We start from the raw sequence: 26759 nt of genomic DNA on the forward strand, positions 1-26759 counted from the left end.
TTGTGAACCATATAATATAGTGTTAAAATTTATTTTAAGCATTCATATGCATTTCATACAAATTAAGAGAATGAAATAAAAATATATTCTGTTATATTTATCAACATATTTACTATTTCTGATAACTTTAATTATTTCCTAATAGAGCCAAGTTACCATTTAGCATCTTTTCTCTTCAACCTGAAGATCCTCCCCCTAGGCATTACTTGTATTGCAGGCCTGCTGATGACAAATTTTCTGTTTTCGTCTATTTGATAATGTCTTCAATTTTGAATGATACTTATGCTTGGTACAGAATTATGAGTTGATAGCTGCATTTATTTTCTTTTGGCATATTAAATATTTTGTTTCATTTTTTTTTTTGTATTTCTTTGTTTCTGATGAGAAGTCAGCCATTATTCATTCTTTGTATGTAATGTGTACTGTTTTTCTCTGACTACTTTCAAAAGTTTATTATCATAGTTCAGGGTTTTGACTGTTAAATGTCTAGATATTGCTTTCTTTGTATTTAATCTCTTTGGTGGGTCACTGAACTTCTTAGATTTTAAGCTCATCTTTGGATTGTAGGAGTTTGAATATGATGTATGTAGAATATGATGATGTATGATGTATTTTCTTTGTGTTTATTCTGTTTGGAGTTCAATGAGCTCCTTAGAATTTTAAGTTGATGTCTTTTACTAAATTCACAAAGGTTTTGACCACTATTTCTATAAAAATTGTTTTGCCCCATTTTCTTTATATCCTTCTAGAACTCAAGTTACTTATGTGTTAGTCTGTTTGATATTGTCCCACTTATCCTTTTTCCCTCTGTTTTTCAGATTAGGTATTTTTTTATTGATCTCTCCTCAAGTTCATTACTCTTATGTCATTTCCTAAGCCCACCTAGCAAATTTTTTTACTTCAGTTATTATATTTTCCAGCTATATAGTTTTCAATTGGTTCATATTTATGGTTTCTTTTTCTCTGCCATGTTCTATACCCATATATTCATTTTGCATATGTTGTCCTTTAAATCTTCCTATATATTTATAAAATCTGTGTTAAAGGCCTTTTCTGCTAATCACAACATTTGTGTCATTTTGAGATTAATTTCTATTGACCTTTTTTTAGCCTGAGTATGGGTCACATTTTTTCTATTTCTTTGTACATCTAAGGCTTTTTGGTTCATTACTGAATATTATGAATAATACATTTTAGAAACTCTGGATTCTGTGGTGTTGCTCTGAAGAACTGTTTTTTTTGTTCTTGGAGGTAAATCCAAATTTTACTCATTTTAGTTGTCTTTCAAATATAGTTCTACCTCCATTTCTGCTTTCAGTAACTCTCCACTGTCTCAGGTTTTTAGAATATTTGATTCATATTTTATAGGTTTCTTTGTCTACTGAGTATTTAAAGACATTGTTCAATTGTCTCCTGACTTTGTTCTGCATTCCCAAATATCTAATATTTTTTATTTTATGCTAGATATTTTATGTAAATAAACTGTAGAAGCTCCAGGTCATATGTTCTACCAGCAAGGATTTTTCTCTTTTCATTTATTAGGTGGATTGGGTAAGGAACTAATCACATTAATCGAATCAAAGATTGAGCTGGATTGAAGCTGTGTTGCAGTTTTAGTTAGACTCAGTCCACCACAAATTCTACTGTTTCTCAGGCATATCTTTCCAAGAGTTTACAAGTCTGTCTCCTCCACTTTGAAAGATTGGGATATTCAGACTGTACTTCATAACCTTTTTCCTTTACTCTCAATCCATGCTGCTTCCAAATTTGGCAAATTTCTTGAGGAAGACACCAACTGAATGTTTGCCGCAGGCCCTATTTCTTCAGTGAGACTTTGTCTCCTAAATATCGGAAAACTACAGAAGATCTCAAACAATTTTATAGAAGCTTTCTAGTCTCCTCTATAGCCCCCAGACTCAGAAAATATGCTGTGGGGAGAAAATTAGCTCACATTTAGGTCTCCTGAAATTTATTAATTGTGATACCAGTCTTCCACAATTGCCAAAAGCATTACCAGGTTTTGCATTTTCCCAGCAAATTCTTTCTGTTAAACTAAGCCCAATCTTTGGCTTGTGCTGGAAATCAGCAAATGTCCTCAGGGAAGAAAATGGCTGACAACAGCCTGGTTATCTTAGAAGGGCTCTTGCATCTTTGAATTTTAGATTAATTTTTTTGCACCTGCATATTCCCAGTGGTTTTTTAAAAATATATTTTTTCAATTTTTCTAGTTGTTAAAAGCTGTAGCATCAGGAATGGTGGTCTGCCATAACCTACTACACCCTACTTGGTATTCAATGTCCCTATAATCATTTTTAATATAAATAAATAGCAACTTAAAATGACCTATTACATTCTGTATAATCTGGCTCTTCCCTGTCTCTTCAGTCTTATATCACCATCATATTTCCTTCAACCACTCTGCTTAAGGCACACTGGCGTTTACTTAGTCTTTGGATTATGATATGCTCCCAGCACAAAGCCTTTACCTGTACTATTACAATCCCTCAAATACTTTTCCTTCCCTGCTTTGCATGGTTTAATCCACTCATCTTTTAACTCCCAGATCAATTCTCACTTCCCGTGAGCCCTGTCCCAACTTCTCTGATTGGTCAAAGCCCCAATTATACATACTCACATTATGTAACTCTCCTCCATAGGACTTGTCAGAGTCACAAATTTTGTATCATTGTGTAATCATCTGGTTAAAACAAGAGGTCAGAAACCATGTAACATTTTGTTCATCATTTGTCCCCAGTCTTTGTCTCAGGACCTGGAAAATAATAGGTACTAAAAAACTTTGTTAAATGAATAAAATATTGCTAGTGGGAAATATAGGATCAGAAGTCTTTCACTAGTACCTGGTTAATGTGTTCTAGATGACAATTGACTTCTGGGTGTTAGATAGTGGGTAGGTTGATCCAGGGATAGGAGGTCTTGAACAATAGCTCTTTACAACAAAATAAAAATAAAAATAAATGCAGGAAACAGACATGAATCACCAATTAACTCATGGAGGTAGAAAATTTTCTTGTTGAGGCCAGGCACACTGTCTGGTGCCTGTAATCCCAGCACTTTGGGAGGCCAAGGTGGGCGGCTCACCTGAGGTCAGGAGTTTGAGACCAGCCTGGCCAACATGGTGAAACCCTGTCTCTACTAAAAATACAAAAATTAGCTGAGCATGGTGGCACGCACCAGTAATCCCAGCTATTTGGGAGGCTGACGCACGAGAATCACTTGAACTGGGAGGTGGTTGTGGCAGTGAGCTGAGATCGTGCCATTGCACTCCAGCCTAGGTGACAGAGTGAGACTCTGTCTCAAACAACAACAACAACAACAACAACAACAACAACAACAACAACAAAGGAAAAAGAAAAAAAGAAAAAAAAAGAACATTTTCTTGTCAAAATAGTCAGCAATTGCTGATATAGTTGTGGGTGAGCACCTATGTGGAGAAGGACATTTTCATAAAGGTATACATACCCACCTCTAGGATGAAATTTCAGCTGCTGTGGAAGAGGGACACGGAGAGATTAATTCTGGTGTTATGACATCCTAGGAACTTTTTTCAAGTGGGTGAAGGAGTCTTTCAGATAATTTAGGTCAGTATTTGACTTAGGAACAGATGTCTCTGGTGGCTGTATGCTTAAAGGTGTCATGTCACACTTTGGGAGTCCAAGGCGAGTGGATCACTTGAGGTCAGGAGTTCGAGACCAGCCTGGCCAACATGGCGAAACCCCGTCTCTACCAAAAATATGAAAAATGAGCTGGGTGTAGTGGCATGCACCTGTAATCTCGGCTACTCAGGAGGCTGAGGCAGGACAATCGCTTGAACCCAGGAGGCAGAGGTTGTAGTGAACCAAGATCGTGCCACTGCACTCCAACTAGGTGACAGAATGAGACTCTGTCTCAAAAAAAAAAAAGAAAAAAAAAAAAGAAAAAAAAAGATGTCATGTCAAATATGAAGCTAACAAAATCCTTGAGAGACAGGACACATTCAACTCTTAAACATTTGATGGTAGCCAGCCAGATAGGTATTATGGAAGAGGTAAAGTACATGTCTACCCGGTAAATGTTCATCTTGCTAAAGCTGATGTTGCAAACTTTCTCTGCGTCCTGAGGTTGTCCAGAATCTTGGTAGGACATGACTGCATGTAGGCATCTACCTGCTCCTTATACGGGATCTTCTCTATTGGTTATAGCTGAGGATGGATGCATATAAAGATCTATCAAAGATCTAGACAGAATTTTTCCCATGCTAGTACCATTAGTGTAATGCTAGATGCTTTAACAAATAGACCTTCAAATACGTAATGTCTCAAACACAGCAGAAGTTTAATTTTCACCCAAATAACAGCACAAGGTGGATATTCTTGTACTGTTGGCAGGTGACTCTCTTCCAATATCATGACTCAGGGACCCAGGCTATAACCATCTCATGGCTCTGCTATGTCTTAGGGCCGTATCATCATCTGCATTCATCCATAGAAGTGGGAAAATAATATGGAAGAGGGTATAAAAGCCTTAGCCTAGAAATGGCACATATCACTTCCTCTCCCATTTAATTGCCTAGAGAAAGTGGCATATATTGGTTCCTCTTCTATTCCATTGCTTGGAATTCAGTCATATGGCTACACTTAGCTCCAAGAAAGACTGGAAAATATGGATTAGCTCTCTGCCCAAGAAGAAGAGAAAATAGATTTGTGTTGAACAGCTAGTAGTATTGAATATGACAACTTTTTACTTTTTCTTCCAACAGAGTTCCAGAACCCAGTAATTTTGGCTGCTTGCTTCATAAGAAAATAGAACTTTAGGAGCAGTGCCTATTTTGCTGTTTGTGGGCTGAGTTTCTGTCCACCTTAACTAGTTTAGGTTGCAGTGGATGAAGAGAATTGTCATGGGTGCCAGGCTCTTGTGCTTAGAAGGCAACCTTGGTGGTCAATAGCTGACATTCCCACCAGGGATAATTTAACATTTGCTTGTATCATATTCTAAGAGGCAAGCTCATATTCTAAGTCCTATAGTGTAATTCATCTCAGTAAATGGGCCACCATCAGTTCAATGTTCAAAATAGAATAATTCTTGATTTCATTATTTCCTCCCCTCCCCACACAAGTCACGTGATTTATGGCTCCAAAATACATCTCAGATCTGCCTTTTGCTGTTCATTTACACTGTTACCATTCTAAGCCTATCTCTCTATTTAGATAGATATGGATATACATATCTGTGTAAACATACTTGTAAGTTTCTATAATTAATAAATTTTAATGGTGAAATTCACCAGACACTTTTCTTCATCTTACCTGACCTCTCTGGTATTTATCACACTTTCCTGAAATTCTTTCTGGCAGGCATTTTTCTCACTTCCCTGAAACTAATCCTGTAGTTTTAACAATATTGTTTTAAATAGGCTTTTCCCTACTTCCTGGCCTTTCTTCTAAGTCTTATTGCAGGCTGTTCTTCCTTTTCCCACCCTTCAAATGTTGATGTTTCCATTTTCTCTTTTTCTTTATGCTTTCCTTGGGTAATCTCATCTATTCCCACTGTTTTTACCTAAAATTTAATTGCTTACAATTCCCACATGTATTTATACTGGTCAGAACTCATTCCTGAGCTTCCAACTCTGACTATACAACTGTCTTTGAAATAGTTCTACCTTGATGTTCTGTAGGTACCTCATTCTCAATATGTCTCCAACTGAATTTATCAGCCTTTCCACCACCAAATGTGCTTTTCCATCTGTCTTAGCTGAGATTACCCCAAATCTGAGCCTGAGATGGAAATTCTTGTTCAAATTTTTTATGGAGAAAATGCTTTCAAGTAAAGAGTGAGGCAAGTAGGATAGGACAGGGTAAAAGTTAAGCAAACATTTGATTTCAGCTGGAAACTAGCAATAGTATGATCTTATGGGGAAGTGCTGGAGTACAAGTTATACCATGAATCTTACCTTGAGGCTAGGAAGCTGGACTTTTGTACTGTCCTCAGTGAGTAAATTATTGCCTGAGGCCTGTGGGTGGGACCTAACCTCTCAGGTAAGGTGGCTCACCATTAATTTGTGCTCTAGGACAGTTTTTTTTTTTTTTTTTTTTTTTTTTTTTTTTTAAATGGAGCAACTATGAGTTATCAGTCAACAGTCACAGCAGTTGGGGGATGCATGGTTAAAGGCTTATGTGTAGGGCACCAACATATCCACTATTACCTCATCCCTGAATTCCCTATATTAATATGTAGCACCACTGTCTACCCAGGTATCCAAGTAAAAATCTGGGAGTGATCATGGAGTCTTTTTTCCCCTCTCTCATCCCTCATTTAAATAGCAATAATAATAAATGATAATTATTGAGTGCCCACAGTATAAATTTCAAATTCCATAGCATGGTTCGTAAAGTCCCATGGGATGTGGCTCCTGTCTGTTTCTCCAGTCTGGTATTTAATATTCTCTTCCTTACACTCCATTCTGACCACCTAAACCTGTTGTGGATTTCTCAACATAATGTGCTATCACTCTCAACCCCTCTCATCATGTTATCATCACCTGGTCAACTCTTACTTGTCCTTTGAGAGAGTCCACATATTACCTCCTTAGGGAAGCCTTCTCTGACTACCTTAGGGTGAATTAGATACTTAACATTTGAGCTCTCACAGCATCCCATGCCCCCATTTTTCAGAACACATTTCACAGTGAAATACAATTGTTGGATTACTTGCCTATCACCCTTCATTGAATGTAAGCTTTTTCAGGACAGTGATGTTACCTTGTTTGTCTCTTTTTCTCTAGCATGCATTCCAGTGTCTTGGATGTTGTGAGCATGCACTAAATGCTTCTCACATTAGTGAAATAAAATGAATGAATGCAAAGAGAAAGTGTGGCCAAAATTCTAAATGTTTCTTCTGAAAAAAATTGTATAAGCTCTGGCCTGATGTTTATATAGGGAAACTATTTTAATAGGTGCTAGGTAGATGAGTATTCATAGAAAGACAATCTATTCTACATTTTACTGTATCATCTTTCTTTAGTCCTCTTGAGCCACTGAGCTCCATTCCAGAAAGTCCCAAAGGAATCAAGGAGAAATCTGCAGCTTCAGTTTCACTTATAATTATGCTAAAAGAGATCCCTTTCTGAAATTTTCCCCTTTGGCCATTAAATTTGTTTTCTATTGCTGCTGTAACAAATTAGTGCAAACAGTGGCTTAAAACATCACTGATTTATTATCCCACAGTTCTGTAGATCAGCAGTCAATGCCGACTCAGCTGGGTGTTTTGCTTGGCATCTCAAAACTCCAAAGTCAAGGTGTCAGTTGCACTGTGCTCTTATCTGGAGACCAGTGGCAGGGGTCAGGGCTGGGGTGAGGAGGAACCACTTCTAGGTTCCTTCAGGTTGCCTGCAGAATTCAGTTCAGTGGGGTCACAGGATCGATATATTAGTCCATTATCATGCTGCTAATAAAGACATACCTGAGACTGGGTAATTTATAAAGGAAAGAAGTTTGATGAACTCACACTTCCACATGGCTGGAGAGGGCTCACAATCATAGCGGAGGGTGAAGGGGAAGCAAGACACATTTTACATGGTGGCAGGCAAGATGACGTGTGCAGGGGAACTCCCCTTTATAAAACCATCAGATCTTGTGAAACTTATTCACTATCATGAGAACAGCATGGGAAAGACCTGTCCCCATGATTCAATTACCTCCCAGTGGGTCCCTCTCACAGTATGTGGGAATTATGGGAACTACAGTTCAAGATGAGATTTGGGTGGGGACACAGCAAAACCATATTAATTGAGGTCCCCACTTTCTTGCTGGGTGTCAGCTGAGGGTGGTTACCAGCTTCTAGAGGCTGCCCACGTTCTTTGGCTTATAGCCTCCTTCCCCCCATCTTCAAAGCCAACAATGGCCTGTTGAGTCCTCATATTTTGAATCTCTCTGACTTATCTTCTGCAGTCTTCTTTTGAAGCTTTTATGGGCTCATGTGATTAGATTAGTCTCACCCTGATAATCTCCTTTTTGTTGTATAACAAAACACAATCACAGGAGTAACACTAGGGGTTGGAGATCATGGGAGTCAAAATTCTGTCAACCACACAACCAATCATAAGAAGGGTCAAGAGAAAGTTATGTGCCCTCAACTCTGGTCCCCAGTTGAGACAGGACAGCTGTGACTCTCATTTCTCTCTCTCATTTCCAGATGAAGGACTTGCGTCATGAGAATATTAACCCTTTATTGGGTTTCTTCTATGATTCGGGGATGTTTGCCATTGTGACAGAATTCTGTTCCCGAGGGAGCCTAGAAGACATACTGACAAACCAAGATGTGAAACTCGACTGGATGTTTAAATCATCACTCCTGCTGGATCTCATAAAGGTTAATGGGAAGACTGAGGAAATCTTGGATTTTCTCTGTAGATTAGAACTTTAATGTTTTGGGATATTTTATCTTCCTTAGATTGTTGTGATCATTTCACTTCTTTCTGTATTAGTCCATATTCATGCTGCTGATAAAGACATACCTGAGACTGGGAAGAAAAAGATGTTTAATTGGACTTACAGTTCCACATGGCTGGGGAGGCCTCAGAATCATGGCAGGAGGTGAAAGGCACTTCTTATATGGTGGTGGCAAGAGAAAATGAGGAAGAAGCAAAAGTGGAAACCCCTGCCAAACCCATCAGATTTCATGAGACTTATTCACTATCATGAGAATAACACAGAAAAGACCAGCCCTCACAATTCAATTACCTCCCCCTGGGTCTCTCTCACAACATGTGAGAATTCTGGGAGATACAATTCGAGTTGAGATTTGGGTGGGGACACAGCCAAACCACATCACTCCATCCCTGGCCCCTCCAAATCTCATGTCCTCACATTTCAAAACCAATCATGCCTTCCCGATAGTCCCCCAAAGTCTTAACTCATTTCAGCATTAACCCAAAAGTCCACAGTCCAAAGTCTCATCTGAGACAAGGCAAGTCCCTTCTGCCTATGAGCCTGCAAAATCAAAAGCAAGCTAGTTACTTCCTAGATACAATGGGGGTACAGGTATTAGGTAAATACAGCTGTTCTAAATGGGAAAAATTGGCCAATACCAAGGGGTTACAGGGCCCATGCAAGTCCGAAATCCAGTGGGGCAGTCAAATTTTAAAGCTCCAAAATGATCTCCTTTGACTTCAGGTCTCACATCCAGGTCACGCTGATGCAAGAGGTGGGTTTTCATGGTCTTGGGCAGCTCTGCCCCTGTGGCTTTGCAGGGTACAACCTCCCTTCTGGCTGCTTTCATGGGCTAGCATTGAGTGTCTGTGGCTTTTCCAGGTGTACAGTGCAAGCTGTCGGTGGATCTACCATTCTGGGGTCTGGAGGATGGTGGCCCTCTTCTCACAGCTCCACTAGGCAGTGCCCCAGTAGGAACTCTTTGTGGGGGCTCTGACCCCACATTTCCCTTCCACAGTGTCCTAGAAGAGGTTCTCCATGAGGGTCCTGCTCCTGCAGCAAACTTTTGCCTGGGCATCCAGGCATTCCTATATATCTTCTGAAATCTAGGCAGAGGTTCCCAAACCTCAGTTCCTGACTTCTGTGCACCTGCAGGCTCCACACCACATGGAAGTTGCCAAGGCTTGGGGCTTCTGCCCTCTGAAGCCACAGCCCAAGCTTTATGTTGGCCCCTTTCAGCCATGGCTGGAGCAGCTGGGACACAGGGAACCAAGTCCCTAGGCTGCACACAGCATGGGGACCCTGGGCCCAGCCCACGAAACCACTTTTTCCTCCTGGGCCTACAGGCCTGTGATGGGAGGGGCTGCCATGAAGGTCTCTGATGTGGCCTGGAGACATGTTCCCCATGGTCTTGTGGATTAACATTAGGTTCCTTGCTATTCATGCAGATTTCTGCAGCCAGCTTGAATTTCTCCTCAAAAAATAGGTTTTGCTTTTCTACTGCATTGTCAGGCTGCAAATTTTCTAAACTTTTATGCTGTGTTTCCCTTTTAAAACAATGCTTTTAATAGCACCCAAGTCACCTTTTGAATGCTTTGCTGCTTAGAAATTTCTTCTGCCAGATACCCTAAATCATCTCTCTCAAGTTCAAAGTTCCACAAATCTCTAGGGCAGGGGCAAAATGCCACCAGTGTCTTTGCTAAAACATAACAAGAGTCACCTTTGTTCCAGTTCCCAACGAATTACTCATCTCCATCTGAGACTACTTCAGCCTGGACCTTATTGTTCATCTCACTATCAGCATTTTTGTCAAAGCCATTCAACAGGTCTCTAGGAGGATCCAAACTTTCCCAAAATTTCCTGTCTTCTTCTGAGCCCTCCAAACTGTTCCAACCTCTGCCTGTTACCTAGTTCCAAAGTCGCTTCCACATTTTTGAGTATCTTTTCAGCAATGCCCCACTCCCAGTACCAACTTACTATATTAGTCCATTTTCATGCTGCTGATAAAGACATACCCAAGATTGGGAATAAAAAGAGGTTTAATTGGACTTACAGTTACACATGGCTGTGGAGGCCTCAGGTTCATGATGGGAGGCAAAAGGCACTTCTTACATGGCAGCAGGAAGAGAAAATGAGGAAGAAGCAAAAGTGGAAACCTTTGATAAACTCATCAGATCTCATGAGACTTATTCACTATCATGAGAATAGCATGGAAAAGACCAGCCCCCACGATTCAATTACATTCCCCTGGGTCCCTCCCACAATGCATGGGAATTCTGGAAAATACAATTCAAGTTGAGATATGGGTGGGGACCCAGTGAAACCATATCACTTTCCTTCCCAAGTTTTGCCCCCACCACCCTTCTCACAGTTCTTTTGTCTATATCTGTTATATGATACAGATACAGAAAAGGTTTGCCTGTCCTCTCCCCAATTTGAGGTCCAGATTTTTCTTTACTTCCTGTTGTCATTGAGCACTCTTCTGCCTTAAGCCGTCCTTTCTTTCATCCAATTTCTCTGCTTTGTGGATGTGAGAAAGTGCTCATTCCCAGATTATTTGGTGCTACTTAGCTCTACCTCCTAGTTTTCACCATTCTAAATGGTGGCTCAGTCTAGAACTAGGTGACAGGTCTTTACACACCATGGCTGTGTATGTGGAACTCAGTGCCACTGGAAAACCAAAAGACCAGTGGATCTATCAAGGATCACCTTTATTCTCTGAGCCAAAGACTCCTGACAGCCAAGGTAGGGTTCATAGATGAGTCCCATGGAGGAGTTTTTGGGGATCCCATGAATGCCACGGAATGATATGCAAATTGTGTATATGTGCATTTTTTACAGGGCTGATCTGCATAATCAATGACTTTTTGGGCTTCTTGCATATTGATCATAGTCTTGATCTTTTTCTGCTAGCCTAATCCTTTTTCAGGGGCCTTGAAAGGGAAAGACATTCTCTCATGCCAATTCCCTTTAAGATAGGTGTGATTAGCCTCCTTTTACAGAGACTCAGGGAGGCTAAATGAGGTACACGTTGTTATAGAGTGTCTGGCACATATAGTAGGTACTCAATAAATATTTCTCAGCCAACTATTAGGTGGTGGAGCTGATAATAAAATCCAAATCTCCTGATTCTTATTCTAGTACTTTTTCTGCTCACACTGTAAGCTAAGCCCAGTGAGTTAAGGGAGGAGCCTCTAAATGACAATCCTCTCAAGGCCATGATAAATGAAAAGCAACCGTTAGACAACATGGGGGGAATCTTGCCCACTGTAGACTCTACTCAGAAGTACTGAAGAGTGCAGACTATCCAAGAGCACAGGGTGAAAATAATTCCAAGTACAAAGGGGTGTCACACTGCAAAAGAGCCAGATACTTAAAAGGACTTTTAGCAAACAAAGTTCTGAAATGACTGGACTAGAATATAAATGTATGTATATGCAGAATGAATAAATCCATCTGAATGAGAGTCCTGGTCACATTTGAATACCTCGTAAAGGTTGCCAAGCAAGTGCAGAGATTAGTACTAGACAGCTTTCTTCTGTCTGGTTGCCTATTTTTAAATACAAAAATAATATATTAAATGTAAAACTCAAATGATATATATTAGAAAAATACATTTACTCAACCCTCTTTCTTCATACTCCCCCTCAAAGTTAACTACTGCTAACAATTTGGCAACCACCTTGTAATTAATTTCATGTGTATTTATGTGCATTATAGCATTATAGATGACTTTTTTGTTTGTTAAATATACATGCTCTCACATAGTTCTGCAATTACTATATTTCACTTACTTGATGGCTTAGAGTTGTTTCTATGTCAGCTACATACAGGTCTATCTTATTCTTTTTAAGTGCTGTAGAATATTCCCTAGTGTGAATGTATCACACTCTAGCCAGTCCCTTATTGATATTTAGTGCATTTCCAATTATATACTATTATAAAAGCAAAGCTACAACAAGCCGTCTTATCTTTGTCTCTTTGTGTATACATGCAAGCATTTCTCTGGAGGAGAGGTAGAACCCCTGGATCATAGGGTACATATAGTTTAAATTTTGATAATTTTGATAGCTATTGCCAAGCTGCCCATGCACAAGTTTGTCCCAGTTTCCATTCTTGCCAATAATGGGTGAGAGTGGGTTAGAACTTCTGGGGGGAAATTCTCCAAATTCCTGGCAATTATATGTATATGGATGTATTCTGTATCTGAAATGTTAATAAATCTCCTAGTAACACGTAATTCTCTGTACACACAAGATAACATTCTTCACCAAAACATAAAATTTTGGAGCTACAAGGGATCTGAAAACTTACTCATGTTGTCAAAGGTTTACTTTGCCTGCATAGAAGAGAAAACAGCTGAGTTCTGGATCATAATAACTCATGCCATTAACAATCTAAGCAATTGGTATTAAAAGCACAAAATAGTTAAATGAGTTGCTAAATAAATCCTGTTGTGTCATCTACAGGGCATGAAGTACTTACACCACAGAGAGTTTGTTCATGGGAGGCTAAAGTCTCGAAACTGTGTGGTAGATGGGCGTTTTGTACTAAAAGTGACAGATTATGGCTTTAACGACATCTTAGAAATGCTGAGACTCTCTGAAGGGGAATCTTGTGTGGAAGGTAAGCGATGAATTGTACCCTTCTGATGCACACGAGGTAACTCCAAAGTTCAAATGAAAATATGCACTGAATTAAAGCCTCAGGCTGATTTCAACTCTCCACTTTTGTTGAAAATCCAGACTCATTTCCAAGCCAAGGGACTTGAATGAAGTAGGCCCGCTGTAACTTCGGCCCAGCCTAGCTTTCTGAACAAAGCCAGTGTAATAATGTTCAGTTCCTGCTGTGGCAGGATTAGGCTGTATTGTTTGGAGACCCCAGCAGTCCCTGGAAAAACTTGCTGAGCACTAGGCACACAGTAGGTGCTCAATAAATACTTGTCAAGTTGAATGGAGGGTAATTTGGAAGCTGGACCCCCACAAAGTACATTTTTTTTTTTTTTTTGAGACTGAGTCTGGCTCTGTTGCCCAGGCTGGAGTGCAGTGGCCGGATCTCAGCTCACTGCAAGCTCCTCCTCCCGGGTTTACGCCATTCTCCTGCCTCAGCCTCCCGAGATGCTGGGACCACAGGCGCCCGCCACTTCGCCCGGCTAGTTTTTTGTATTTTTTAGTAGAGATGGGGTTTCACCGTGTTAGCCAGGATAGTCTCGATCTCCTGACCTCATGATCCGCCCGTCTCGGCCTCCCAAAGTGCTGGGATTACAGGCTTGAGCCACCGCGCCCGGCCCAAAGTACATTTTAGAATGGGATGTCACTAGAGCATACCAGTACTGTCTCTGTCAGAGAGGAAGAATTGAGGAGTGATCTCTCAGCAAATAAATGCTCTATGGGTTATGTGGGAAGGCTTCAGGCAGAACTGTGGCCTTCTAGCGAATAAGTAGCCATTGCCTGTCTCAAAGTCAAATAAAAATATAGAGACAAATCTTTAAATGAAACATTTTATTTGGGAAAACAGTATTTCAATTTGTGGCATGCACATAGACCAGGGTGGTCCTTGGTATGTCCAAAGAACACAGAAAAGTTGGGGGTTCTATTGGAAAGAGAAATGTTATATATGTTTTTAAAATAAAACTCATTGGCACTACCAAAGTTTTGGGGAGCAGGAAAGCTCCGATTGGTAAGTGATGGCCGTAGGTAAAACTAGTCTTAGAGTCATGGAAGTTTGTTTCATCAGCTACTAGGTAAAACTGGTATTAAGATTACAGAAGGTCATTTCGGCATCTGGCTTGCAAGATTATCCCTGGGCAGACACTTGTACCCCAAGTGCTTTTCTTTTTCTCCTGTGGTCTCTGGACTCCAATTTAATTGGATGTAATAAGATAACTCCAGTTCATATCATCAGTGTTCACACCAACAATGTCCATTTTGTGTTTTTGTCTTCTGTCTAGTGCACCAATGGTAGCACTAAACAATGCCTGTAGGAGTCATAACAGATCAAAGAAATAGGAGAAATCTGAGATGGGGGGTGGGTGGGTGAGAACCAGGGAGGAATGAGCAGCTAGATGAGAGAGAGAAAGAGGAAAAAAGAAAGAGAACAAACATGATGAAATACATATAGGAAATGTGGGCATTAAATGTTTTAACCAATATTGTAAGCATAAAGAAGAGAGATAGTGACACAAAAAGACAGAAAAGCAAACAGCCCAAAAAAGACAGAGAGAGAGAGATGCAAAACTACATCATATATCCATATTCTTAAAATTATCTTTGGCATAAGTTTTTAAACTGCTGACTTTACTACATAAAAGAAAAGAAGAATGAAAGACACATAGAGAGGGAGACACACATGCATAGACAGAGAATCCAGTCATTGGTGGTATCATCTTTGCTCTTTATAAGACTTGTGGGTTATTAAAATTAGGGAGTCGTCTAGTCCAATTCCCTCCTTTTACAGATGAGACAATTGAAACTCATGATTTCCTCCAAACCTGCAGTGACTTAGCAGCAGTTCTAGGACTTCAAATTCAGATTTTCTGAAGTCTGACCCCTATCCTGTAGACATGGCAAGTACTTAGCATTCTGTCAAAATCAATTCTCTATAAAACACAATACCTTGGGAGGCCGAGGCGGGCAGATCACGAGGTCAGGAGTTTGAGACCAGCCTGGCCAGCATGGTGAAACCCCATCTCTACTAAAAATACAAAAATTAGCCAGGCATGGTGGCACGCGTCTGTTATCCCAGCTACTTGGGAGGCTAAGGAAGGAGAATCGCTTGAGCCCGGGAGGTGGAGGTTGCAGTGAGCCAAGACTGTGCCACTGCACTCCAGCTGGGTGACAGAATGAGACTCTGTCTCGAAAACAAACAAACAAACAAACAATGCCTAGCTTCTCAGAGTTCCGTTTAATTTCCAGATTGGCAGCTTTGAAACTTAAGAAAATCTAGTCTTAAGGTGGGTAAAAGATAGCTGCAGGACTCTCTTTTCTGGTTTTGTGCTTCTAAGGGGACTACGTCTGTCTGTCTCTGTCTCTGTCTCTCCCTCTTATCATTTTACTCCATTCTCCAAACTGCAGTGGCAGTATGGATGGTCAGTCCATTCTTCACACACTGCAGCCAGAAGGAGCTTTCTAAACCACAAATCTGATCATGTTACAGCTGTGCCTAAATCTATTGAATGGCTTCCCATTGCTCTAAGGATAAAGTTCAAATTCCTTTACATGGTTTACGAGCTGAGCCCCGCATGGCCTGGAACTTGCTGACCTCCCATACTAACCACTCCCCCTCTGTCTTTATGCTCTGGCCATGCTGAACTCCTTCTAGTTGTTTATTTACCCCAGGCTGTCTCTTACTACCAAATCTCCACACAAGCTGTGTCCTCTGCCTGGGACACTCTTCTCTTCCCACTCTTTCATATACTCTTCTGGGTCTGGCTAAATTCTACTCCTTCTTCAGCATTCAGCTTAAGTACCACTGCCTCAAGAGGCTTTCCATGACCCCTATGCTGGGCTAGGTTACCCTCTTTATGATCCTTCAGGGCCCTGAACTTTGTTGTGAGACCATAGTCCATTAGCATTACTCATTCAATTAGCCTTCTTTCCCCCCACCCAAACTACAAGCTCTGTGGGGGCAGGAAACAGGTTTGCCTCTCTCAGTGCCTTTCATAGTTCCTGATAGAATATTTGTTGAATCAACAAAAGAACAAAATAAAATGAAATAAAGGAACTTGTCTCCCTACCTTAGATGATGAGGCTAAAAGAATCTTATAATTGAAAGGCCATTGGATGTCATCTGACTCAACTTCCATTTTATAGATAGGGAAGCCAAGGTTCAGAAAGGTAAGCTACTTAGTGGCCAACCTAAGATTTTGAACTCAGGTCTCTAGACTTCCAGTTCTGTGTTCTTTTATACTATACCGCAGTAGCTCTCCAAAGTCAATTCTATCGCCCTAGCAAAGCTCAGAGTTAATACTGGCTCCAGCAGATAAAAAACAAGCCAAAGTAATTTCTCTAGTTTTCTCGAGAGTTCAACTCTAATGGTAGTTAGTGGCTCTTACTTGGTTCTGGAGTAGAGATGAGGAAATGGGGGTGGGTTGTAAGTGTATTCATTACTGTCCACTTTCAATTATGTAAGTATAGTGCAGAAAAGCCTCATTATAGCCATTAACAACATACATGTAAGTGCTCTTTGGAAATACTATTTGGTAATGATTGTATTTAATCACCCAGCTTTTACCAGAGAGTTTTGCTCTCTTTTTCCATCTTGTGCTTTTAAATGTGCAGGGAGAAAGGATGTCAAAAAGAAGCAGCCACATGCCATTTTTCAAATATTCACCCTTGCACTCCTCTCCAAAACCATGGTGCCTAAAATCCCACAACCATAAATGTATTCCTTTGACATTCGGTCATTAAGCTATCATTCATTGTTTTCCGTTTGATTTGTAAATATAAATCTTCCTAGGTAGGGAGACATAGGGGCAAAAATCACTATAGTGAGTGTGTTGGAGACTTTCATGGGTGTAGGTGAGTAGTGGATGGTGGGTGGAAGCTCAGAAGGGCCTGGTTGGGGGACAAAGGCTGGGGACGCTTAAAGAGCAAAGAGAGAAGATGGGTGCATGATTGGTGGTGAAGCTGGAATTTCTTATTTCACCATTTTGATCAGGATTGGCTGAAAATAAGAATTTCCATGGTGGAGTTCTCTTTCCTGGGTTTTGCTAACAAACCAAAAATAATATCTCACCTTTTACCCTTCTTCCTATTTCATAGTACTTTGTTTCTTGGACTCTCTTCCCAATACCCAAAATTTAACAAGATGAAAAGTTAGCCATTACTTTCCCCCTGATACCCTCACTCTTAGCAGACGTTTGTCTCCAGCCTCACTATCTAGATGTCACCTTGTTGTTTACTCCAACTCCCTCTCATTCTCAAGGCACAGGGAGCCTATCCTTAGCCCTGTCACTGCTTTCTCCATTGTAGCCTTCCAATGTTTCTGGTTCCCTGTGTTGCTGCTGCTACTCCCACCCCCATTTAGGCTCCTCTCACCTCACTACCTGCTCTTACTGCAATGACTTCCTAGCTGGTCTCCCTGATTCCAGCCTCTCTCCTTCAATCCAGCTTGTGCATGTTGCCAGATTAATCTTCCCCAACAGGGCTTTCATCAAATCCCTCTCCAGCTCCAGCACCCCTACTGCCTTTTGTATTCACTCCAAATGCCTTCATTTGGCTCTCAGGCCCTCTCACCTTCTGCTGCCATTCTTCCAGCCACCCGCCCTCCCCCACTTCATCAACCCCACTTCTCATTTCTCATTATTCCTTAACAGAGCGCTTCTCTCAGCCAAGCTAATCTGCTTACCACCACCTCGCCCCCCCGCCACAATTTGCTCCTTTCTGCCTCTTGTTCTTTTGCACATGCTGTTCTTTCTCCCTGAAAAGCCCTTACCTTCTCAGCTCCAGAAAGTTGCATCCTTGACCTTCCTAACAAGCACATTTAAAATTTAACTTTTCCAGGAAGTCTTCCTGGGTTAATTTGCTCAGCTCAGTTTTTTTTATTAGTTTGAACCTGATGAAATTGCCGATATCTAACTGTTTTTGATTCACAGAAATGGTAACTTTATATAATTCAATCTAAAACACTCTTCTTCCAGCTTTTGAGTACCATATTTCTATTGTTAAATTACATTTCTTTATATATTGCTTACAGTGCCCCCCCAAGAAAAATTTCTGACATTCTCACTGCCATAAACTCTGAACGCAGAAATAGTCTTTTGTCCCTGATGGGGCCTGAAATGAAGCAGAGCACACGATGGGTGTTTGACTTTGACCTTTACTGGATTCATTTCCCTTTACTATATAGTGGCCCTCATCATTCCCTCTCTTTTATTGCAGTTAGGGGTGCATATGTCTGTGTTTCCTACTGGTCTGTGAACTCCTCAAGTTTGATTCATCTCTGGCACCACCTCTGCACCTAGCACAGTGTGTGGTACCTAGTAGACCGTCAATAAATATTTGCAGAACTGAGTTGAAGGAATTGTTGCACCTTTTTGCACTGCAAGGAACAGGAAGGTTGGTGTTCCTCTAATCCTTTTAGAGGAGACCTAGAGAAAGCAACTTGTGAATCTCTTAGCCCCAGCACAATCAAATTACCAGACACATATAGATCTCAGCAAACAACAAATCCATGGCAACCAGTGTGGTAGCACACTTGCCTTTCCCTGGAAACCTGCCAACTACTACTTGCAGGCTCAAGAAAGCAAACACCAGAGAATTTCTATACTTTTAGCTTCTGCGTCCTTTCCCACATTGCTGCTGTGTCTGCCTGCGTGGTTCTGGGGTGGAGAGAGTAGTATGTTTTCTCTGTTCATAATTCCTTAGAAGAATAGATTCAGACCTGGGGGGATGGGGGGCACTAGCATGGCAGTCTGTCTAATAAAAATATAAGGCAGTCAATAAAACAGTACCCTCTGAGCCCTTAAGGGCATTGCAGATGTCGTCAGTTAATCCTCCCTGCATTCATTACACAATGCTTTCGTTTTAGAGCTGCTGTGGACTGCTCCTGAACTGTTGAGAACCCCAAGAGGCGGCAGGTTAGGTTCTTTTGCAGGAGACGTCTACAGCTTTGCCATCATCATGCAAGAAGTGATGGTCCGGGGTACCCCATTCTGCATGATGGATCTGCCTGCTCAAGGTAAGCGGGAGGTGAGAAAAGGGCCCCAGGGGTCCACCATAGCCGAGATCATCAGACCAACTCAGGCTGTCATGATTTTCCAGAAGAGTGTTAGTGCTAACAGCCTGATAGTCTGCAAGCAGCTCAAGTTATGTACAGGTGGGACTTATAGCCAGACAGCTTTAGGCATCTGGAAGAAATTCCCCCACCCAAGAAGCTGGTCTTTTTTCAGACTGTGACATAAGCCAAGGGCCTACAGGACTGATGCCAATCCTTTTTTTTTTTTTTTTCTTTTTAATTTCACAGTCCCCTCTACTCCTTTGAGACACTCTGCCAAGTATTTTAGTATCCCTCATGATGCTTCTGGATGTCAAGGCCCTACCACTGTTTCCCTGTGACATGCCCCAGGCTTCCATCCTAATCTCCCACCAAGACACTTGGCTATTAGGCAATATCCATCAATAATGACAAAATCAGTAGACAAAACTTTGAGGGGAAACAGGATATCTGTATATTCTCAAAGTATGAACCCACAAGATACTTACAAATTGCAAATGGAAAAAATAGAGTTTACAAGTAGAGGATCCTGTAGACACCACCTTAAGCAAGCGATCAAGATTACCAATAATAAGCTATTACCAGTAATACAGCACACCCATGTCATATACCCATTGACATGATACACTAAGAAGGGCACAATGTCACCTTGGTGTTATTCTTGACAAAAAAAAATATACAACCTCAATCTAATAATGAGAAAACTTTATACAAACCCCAGCTGACATTCTACAAAATAAGTGGCTAGGACTAATCCAAAGTATCTAAGACAGGAAAGAATGGAAAGACAGGAAAAGAATGACGAACTATCACAGACCGAAAGAGACAAAGACAATAATTACATGCAATATGGGATCTTGAATTGGATTGTGGAACAGAAAAAGGACATTAAGGGAAAACTGATGAAATTCAAATAAGAACCTTAGTAATATTATTGTACAAATGTTAATTTCCTTTGTGCTATGGTTCTGTAAGTTATTAACAATAGGGGAAGCTGAGTGAAGGTGTACAGGAAATTGTACTATTTTTAAAACTTTTCTGGAAGTTTAATTTTTTTCAGAATAAAATCTTTTAAAAATGAAAAAGAAAGAAAAACTAAAACCACTTAGCTAGGCTGTGTCCCACTCAGGGTTCCACATCATTCCTCTACTTAAAGCCCTCCAACAGTTCCTCATCACTTGTTAAGTGAAGGTGAGACTCCTCCCATGACATACAAGGCCTTTCACAATCTGGCCCCTAGCTACCTCTCGAGGCTTATCTTCTGTCACCCTCTATATCCCAGCTAAACCACATGACTGGCAGGGCCCTGAAAGTATCATGGTCTCTCCCATCTCTGTGCCTTTTCACATACTAGGAGGTGGAATTTTCCCACCTCCTCCCAACTTTGCCTCATCCAACTCATGTCACCTTCTCTGGGAAACCTTCTTTAGTGTGGGTCAGGTGCCTTTTCTGTACTCACAAGTGCCTGTCTCAGCTAGAGCACTTATATTGTTTGCCACTGTTTATTGCAATTGGACTGTGAGATCCTCAAGTGCATGAATCATGCTGTGCCTAAGCAGAGAGGTGGCCCATTCAACTTGATGGTGTTCTGAGAAAGGGACAAAGACTCCATCTGCCAGAGAATGGATGAGGCAGTCAAGTTTCAGGGAGTACATTCTCATGGAATCTGTTGTACTGAGAGCACGATGCTGTAATGGAGGAACCATTACTGGTACAGTCTGACCTGGGTTAAAGGAACGGAATGTGTGATGTCACAAGGAACTGAGAAGTCAGAGGCAACAACTGGAATTCTTTTATGGAGGCAAGGGGCTCGTATCAGGGGTAAAGCGGCACTGTTGGAGTGTTATAGCCAATTCAGGAATGGGAAGGTCACACTGGTGGGGCAAGCAAAGCTTGGTTCCTGATGTGGCAGTTAGAAAGTTAGAATTGGAGGTGGTGGGGAGGGGACTAAAGATGAGAAATGAGCCTGAAGAGATAGGACAAGAGCCTGGATTTTACTCTGTGGGTGATGGGGAGTCATAAAAGGCTTTTGAGCAAGAAAGTGACATGACCAGATCTGGGTTTTAGGAAAGGTTTGGAGAAGGGTAGGTTGGAAGCAGAAAGATCAGTTTGAGGCCCAGTGTGGGTTGCTGGGGATATTGAGAGATAACGATTTTTTTCCCCTGCTGCCAGGGAGTTTTCTTTTTGTAAAAAGGTCAGTGTGACTGCTCCAGACCTTTTGTCACTAATGGCTGTTGGGTCTGAATAGGGAGTCTAAGAATTCCCAGTTGAAGTCTGAGACATTTGGAAGCAGGACAGTGTAACAGATTGAGATTGCCTGGGTTCAAATTTGAACTCTGTCACTCTCTAGCCATGTGACCTTGGGTAAGTTACTTACTCTCTTCATGTCTCAGTTTCCCTAGCTATAAAAATAAGAGTGCCTACCTCACCTGTTTGTATGTGAGAATCCAGTGAAATAATGCATGCAAAGTATTCAGCACATTACCGGTATATAGGAAATATTCTACTGGAAGTGGAGTTCATGGACCATCAACCAGGAGGATCTTGATGAGGCCTTGAACTGTTTACTGTAGTTCTTAATTCCCTTTGCCTAGACACAAGGTAGAGACCTGGACCTGGGCTGGGCCTGGGCTTGTAAGGAAAGTTAAGTGGGTCTATTGTGGGGATTGGATGGCTTAGATGATTGGGGATGGGTGAGGGGAGCCAGGTCACTGAAGTTAGAGCATTAGAGTTGACATCAGATAGGCAGTATCTAAAACCTAGCAGAAACAGAATAAAGTTGCGCCTAAATGATACCAAGAGTCCAACTGATTAATATCTCACTCCTCCCCCATTGCCTGATGCAGCTTTTGCTCAAATATAATCTATATTCAGGTCACCTAAGGAGAGAGCAAAGGAGATGGCCCTTCTGTGTTATCTGCTAACCTACCCCCATTCTTGGCTAAAAGTCAGTTATCTTTGCCAAATCTTGGTCCTTTTTTCCATGATTTGTAAACTTTTCTCTTCTTGCATCTGGACAGAAATCATAAACAGACTTAAGAAGCCTCCTCCTGTGTACAGACCAGTAGTTCCTCCTGAGCATGCCCCTCCAGAATGTCTCCAGCTGATGAAGCAGTGCTGGGCTGAGGCTGCAGAACAACGACCAACGTTTGATGAAATATTTAACCAGGTAAGGACTCTGAATCTTATCATTGCCCAGGAGCCTTCCTGAAGTCAACCTACACAAGGCTAACTCCTTGGTCCTTGTCATATTGTGGAAGGAACCTCTTGCAAGGGGGAAGGGCACTCCTCTCGGAGAGACAGCCTGGGAGTGGCTACTTTGAGGCTCTTGGTGCTGGAGTGTCATCAGCACATCCTCCAAGAGCCCAAAGATTGGTTCTAGTGTTCTTCTGTGTCTGAAGCTCTGTTCCTGACCATCCACAATCTGACCTAATCAACCTTTCAGAGATGGAATTGAACCATTAGGCATTTGTAAGGCAATGGCATTGAAACTATTAGATGATGGGTATCATGGAATAGATGGGGCTCCTCAAAGAGCCATGTTTACTTTGGGGATATCAGAGAACTCTGGTATTCAACTCTGGTATTCAACTCTGGTGTTCAAGATGGAAGAAAGAGAAAGTGCAAATGTGGCGTGCAAAAGCAGGAAATTCCTTAAGTTCCCAGGCAATGGGGTACATGAAAAGTGATAACCTTCCTCCTTAAGATACTGAATTTCTAAAGAGGGTGATTCTTTCCCTAGAGGTGGAGATTGAAAGGGGAGTGAAGGAAAGGACAGAGTGGGCCCTGCTGTGGAAACTAAGGTGCAATTCCAATGTTGGAGCATGCGGTTTAGGCTTTGTTGAAATTACAGGACACCAAAACTGAGGGTGCTCACCATGAGTGCTGTGTCAGCTCTGGCAGAGAGGCTTTTGTGCCTGGCTGGAGTACAGCACTGAGATGCTTTATGAGTGGCAGGTATCTGAGGCGGAAAGAAAGAAAGAGTTGAATTGAAAGCCTGAGGGGCCCTGCTTATGAAGTCATCCGTGTCCCCAGCTAACAATGCCTCCATTAGCCCGGCTAAGTTTCTTGAGGACACTCAAACAGGTGTTCAATAGTATGGAAAAGGCGAAGGACCATGAAGGTCAAATTTCTGAAACCTTACCATGAGGCAGGAGAAAGAGCATTTGCCCCTGTGTTGATGCTAGAGATGTTATTTCAGAAGGCAGCAGAGAAGCCAGTGATAGATAGGGGGGGTGTACATCATGAGACTTTCAAACAAGACATTGCTATAGCTGCCCTCACTAAAATGCTTCAGTGGAAGTTTAGGCTGTCTGATGACAAGGCTAGCCTCCTAACTTCCTGCAGTTAATAACACTTAAGTGGGAGGAGGAGGAGAGGGAGGTTCCCTGGGTTAGGCAATAGGGGGAGCCCAAAGGATCTAAACTGGCTACAAGGTTATCCCCAGGACTTTGATGAACCTGCGGATGTGAACCAGGCTCAGAAGGGAAACTCCTAGTGTTGGCCTTGGGGCATTGGGTGCTAGGTGGAGCATGTGTGGCCCAGCTATATATAAAAGGTTCACTGGGACAGAGCCCTAGATGTCTGCTTAGCAAAACCGCCTCCGATTTTTTGTTGTTGTGAACACAGTCATGTGCATGTTGACTATAACAGTATAGAGGGGCTACCCCTCATGATTCTAATACTATGCCTAGCTCCCTGTTACTGTAGATAGACAAGGTCCCAAAAAGGCATATTGAAAATTCGTGACATGCAGGCATCTCTAAGGCATTAGGGCATAGAATGGGGGCAAAATCAGTTGAATTTTACATCACTCTGACTGACCGAAGGACAGGTGCTAGAGGACACCCCTATTCTTGGACCTCCATGGTAAGAAATAGGGGTTGATTTTATCATGTGGATCTTGAGCCCTCTGTAAGAGGTCAAGGAGCCTCTCACTGTTCAAAAACTGGCAACACAGTGGCATTTGAGGATAAGAATGATTTAGTAGACTGATGATCCAGAAGAGTAAAACGGCACTTTCAGCCCTCTTTCCCCTTACCTCACACACAACTGGCCTGGGCTCAAGACCAAATCCTGTTGTCTTAGAAGTGGCTACTATGCATATAATAGCATCTCAGAACTGAAGGAGCCTGCTCAGAGCACTTTTGCTCAGGCTTGAAAGAACCAGAAGTGTAGGGGAAGAACTACTGGTGTGCGGGGATGGGGAGGGGGCAGAGGTGCACTGGAAGTGCTACTGGTGTGCGGGGATGGGGAGGGGGCAGAGGTGCACTGGAAGTGCCCTGTAAATGGGTCAGGGTGACAGTGAGGATGGGTGGTGACTTTTCCTATTTATATCTGGGTTCACCTTTCCTGCCCTGGCATTTTAGTGGAATGGATTTGTGATAAGGGGACCTGCTCCATCATCTCTGAGTTTGAGGAATAAGCATTTTCTGGTTCCCTTTTCTATTTTACTTCCAGTTTAAAACTTTTAATAAAGGGAAGAAGACGAATATCATTGATTCTATGCTTCGGATGTTGGAGCAATATTCTAGCAACTTGGAAGATTTGATTCGGGAGCGGACTGAAGAGCTGGAAATTGAAAAACAGAAAACGGAAAAGCTTCTAACACAGATGCTACCGCCGTATGTGAGAACACCTGAGGAGTGTGAATCTTTATAACAGTGTGTTCTGTTAAAAAAAAAAAAAAAGAAAAAATTACCTATCAACTAACTGCTCCCTCCCCTTGTCCTGCACCCTCTAGTGGACTTGAGTCACACCTTCAAATCAAAGTAAAATTGGAAATCAAGGAAGCAGAGCACACATCCTAATTTCCACTACCTGTAGATCATGCTGGTCATTTAAGTTTTTGTGCCTTGATTTTTCTGTATATCACTTCGTGACTTTCCTAGGAGGTTGACTGATTAAAAGAAAGCAGTTCTTTGAGCTCCTAGAGGAAAGTAGCAAGGTCGTTTTTCCAGGTCTTTCCTCTCTTAGCTGAAAACCTTATCTGTTGCTAAAATTTCCAAGTTTTCCAGGGCACCTTACTTATTATGTTGTAACGTGATCTTCTAGGAGATAATTAAGGAAACTAGCCTCATGAAAGGGCAGTCACCTGGGAGCATTCCCCAGGTGTCTGAGTTAGGCGTTTAGAGAGCTGAAAAACCTCCACATGAAGGCACAGACCAGGTTCATCCAGTGCTGTATTCCAGCACCTGGCATAGTTCCTGACCCATTGTAAGCACTTAAAACTTATATGTAGAATAAATGAACGAATTAATGTTTTCATCAATGTAACACTTTCTTCCTCATCATTTATTAGCAGTGATTTTTAGAGGTTTATTTGGTGTATTTTTAGCAGGTGGATGTGGCATGAAGGGAGACCAGTGTCATCTTAGGAATAGCTGTGTCTGCTTTTCAGATCAGTTGCTGAATCCCTCAAAAAGGGCTGCACAGTTGAACCTGAGGGCTTTGACTTGGTCACCTTGTACTTCAGCGACATTGTGGGCTTCACAACCATTTCAGCCATGAGTGAGCCCATTGAGGTGGTGGATCTTCTGAATGACCTATACACACTATTTGATGCAATAATTGGCAGTCATGATGTCTACAAGGTAGGTTAATTAGCAGGAAAATATATTCCGTAGTGAAATTTTTACATGAGGCCCATCCATGTGTATTCCAAAATTGAAGAATAAAATTTATGGAATATTGTTATTTAGGAATAAAAAATTAAATAGTACACCCCTTCCCTTGGTATGTCACTGGAAATGAAAGCCAGGTAGAATGCATGTAATTTCCCAATTTACAAAATAACAACTTTCAACCCAGCAAAAGATTGCCAGTCAGATTTCTTTTGAACTTTTTTTCTAGAATTGGGACTAAGAAGATGTTGGGACCAAGAGAGTTATTGCACATCAGTGGCTGAGTACTCATAGTGTAGGCAGTACTGTACTAGGCACTGAAGGGGATAAAGAGGAAGTATTGGTGTTTTGCCCATAGTTGGTGACTGCTACAGAGTTCTTGGTAAGGTTTGTGTAGATCTAATACATGCTATAAAAATTTGGTCTCCTCCTTCAGGTACTGTTTTATACGGGAGAGAACTTGGCATTACAGCAGAGAAATATTAGACTCGAGGCTCTTTGGGATTGCTACAGGGTAACTGAAAGGCTGCCTATTGGTCTGAGGTCTGGGGAAGTGATTAATTGCGGGGTGGCAAGCCCCTGTTCCCACCTTCTCTCACTCCTCCAGCCTGTGAATTGTCACTCTATTAGAGTTTGCAAAATGACTACATTGACTAATTTTGGTGCCATGCTTCCTTACCTTTGTTTACATATGTTGTCTTGTCTCTAGGCAAAACATGACTAAAAATCTCAAAGCTGTGCAGGGACATTTCTACGTTGTCTGCATCATGGATACTTGTCTTATTGAAGAAGAAAGATGCCCCAGGCATCCTAAACTTTAGACAGCTTCTCTATCCCAGGACCAAAGTAGAGCTGGAGAATGAGTAGCTCCATTCATTGGATTCTTCACAGTAGTCTGAAATGTTCTAGCTCTCAAATCACACACAAGAAAGTGTGTTTATCTCAGATTAGACAGGGCCTTTTCAGGTCAGATAGGGAGCCTCAGGGCTAGGCCAAG

The 26759-nt window shown here is 41.6% G+C and overlaps 1 protein-coding gene across 1 annotated transcript in view; it reads left to right on the plus strand.

Annotated features, from left to right (window-relative positions):
* GUCY2F (guanylate cyclase 2F, retinal) overlaps positions 1-26759 on the plus strand; it is a 122508-nt gene that overhangs the window by 69072 nt on the left and 26677 nt on the right. The window contains exons 9-14 of the mRNA XM_009198096.4: positions 8188-8364; positions 12893-13049; positions 18954-19103; positions 22160-22308; positions 24600-24763; positions 25540-25732. Of these exons, the coding sequence (XP_009196360.2) occupies positions 8188-8364; positions 12893-13049; positions 18954-19103; positions 22160-22308; positions 24600-24763; positions 25540-25732 (990 nt within the window). The remainder of the gene's footprint in view (positions 1-8187; positions 8365-12892; positions 13050-18953; positions 19104-22159; positions 22309-24599; positions 24764-25539; positions 25733-26759) is intronic.

The sequence above is a fragment of the Papio anubis genome, chromosome X (genome assembly GCF_008728515.1).
Source record: "Papio anubis isolate 15944 chromosome X, Panubis1.0, whole genome shotgun sequence".
NCBI classification, from domain to species: Eukaryota; Metazoa; Chordata; class Mammalia; order Primates; family Cercopithecidae; genus Papio; species Papio anubis.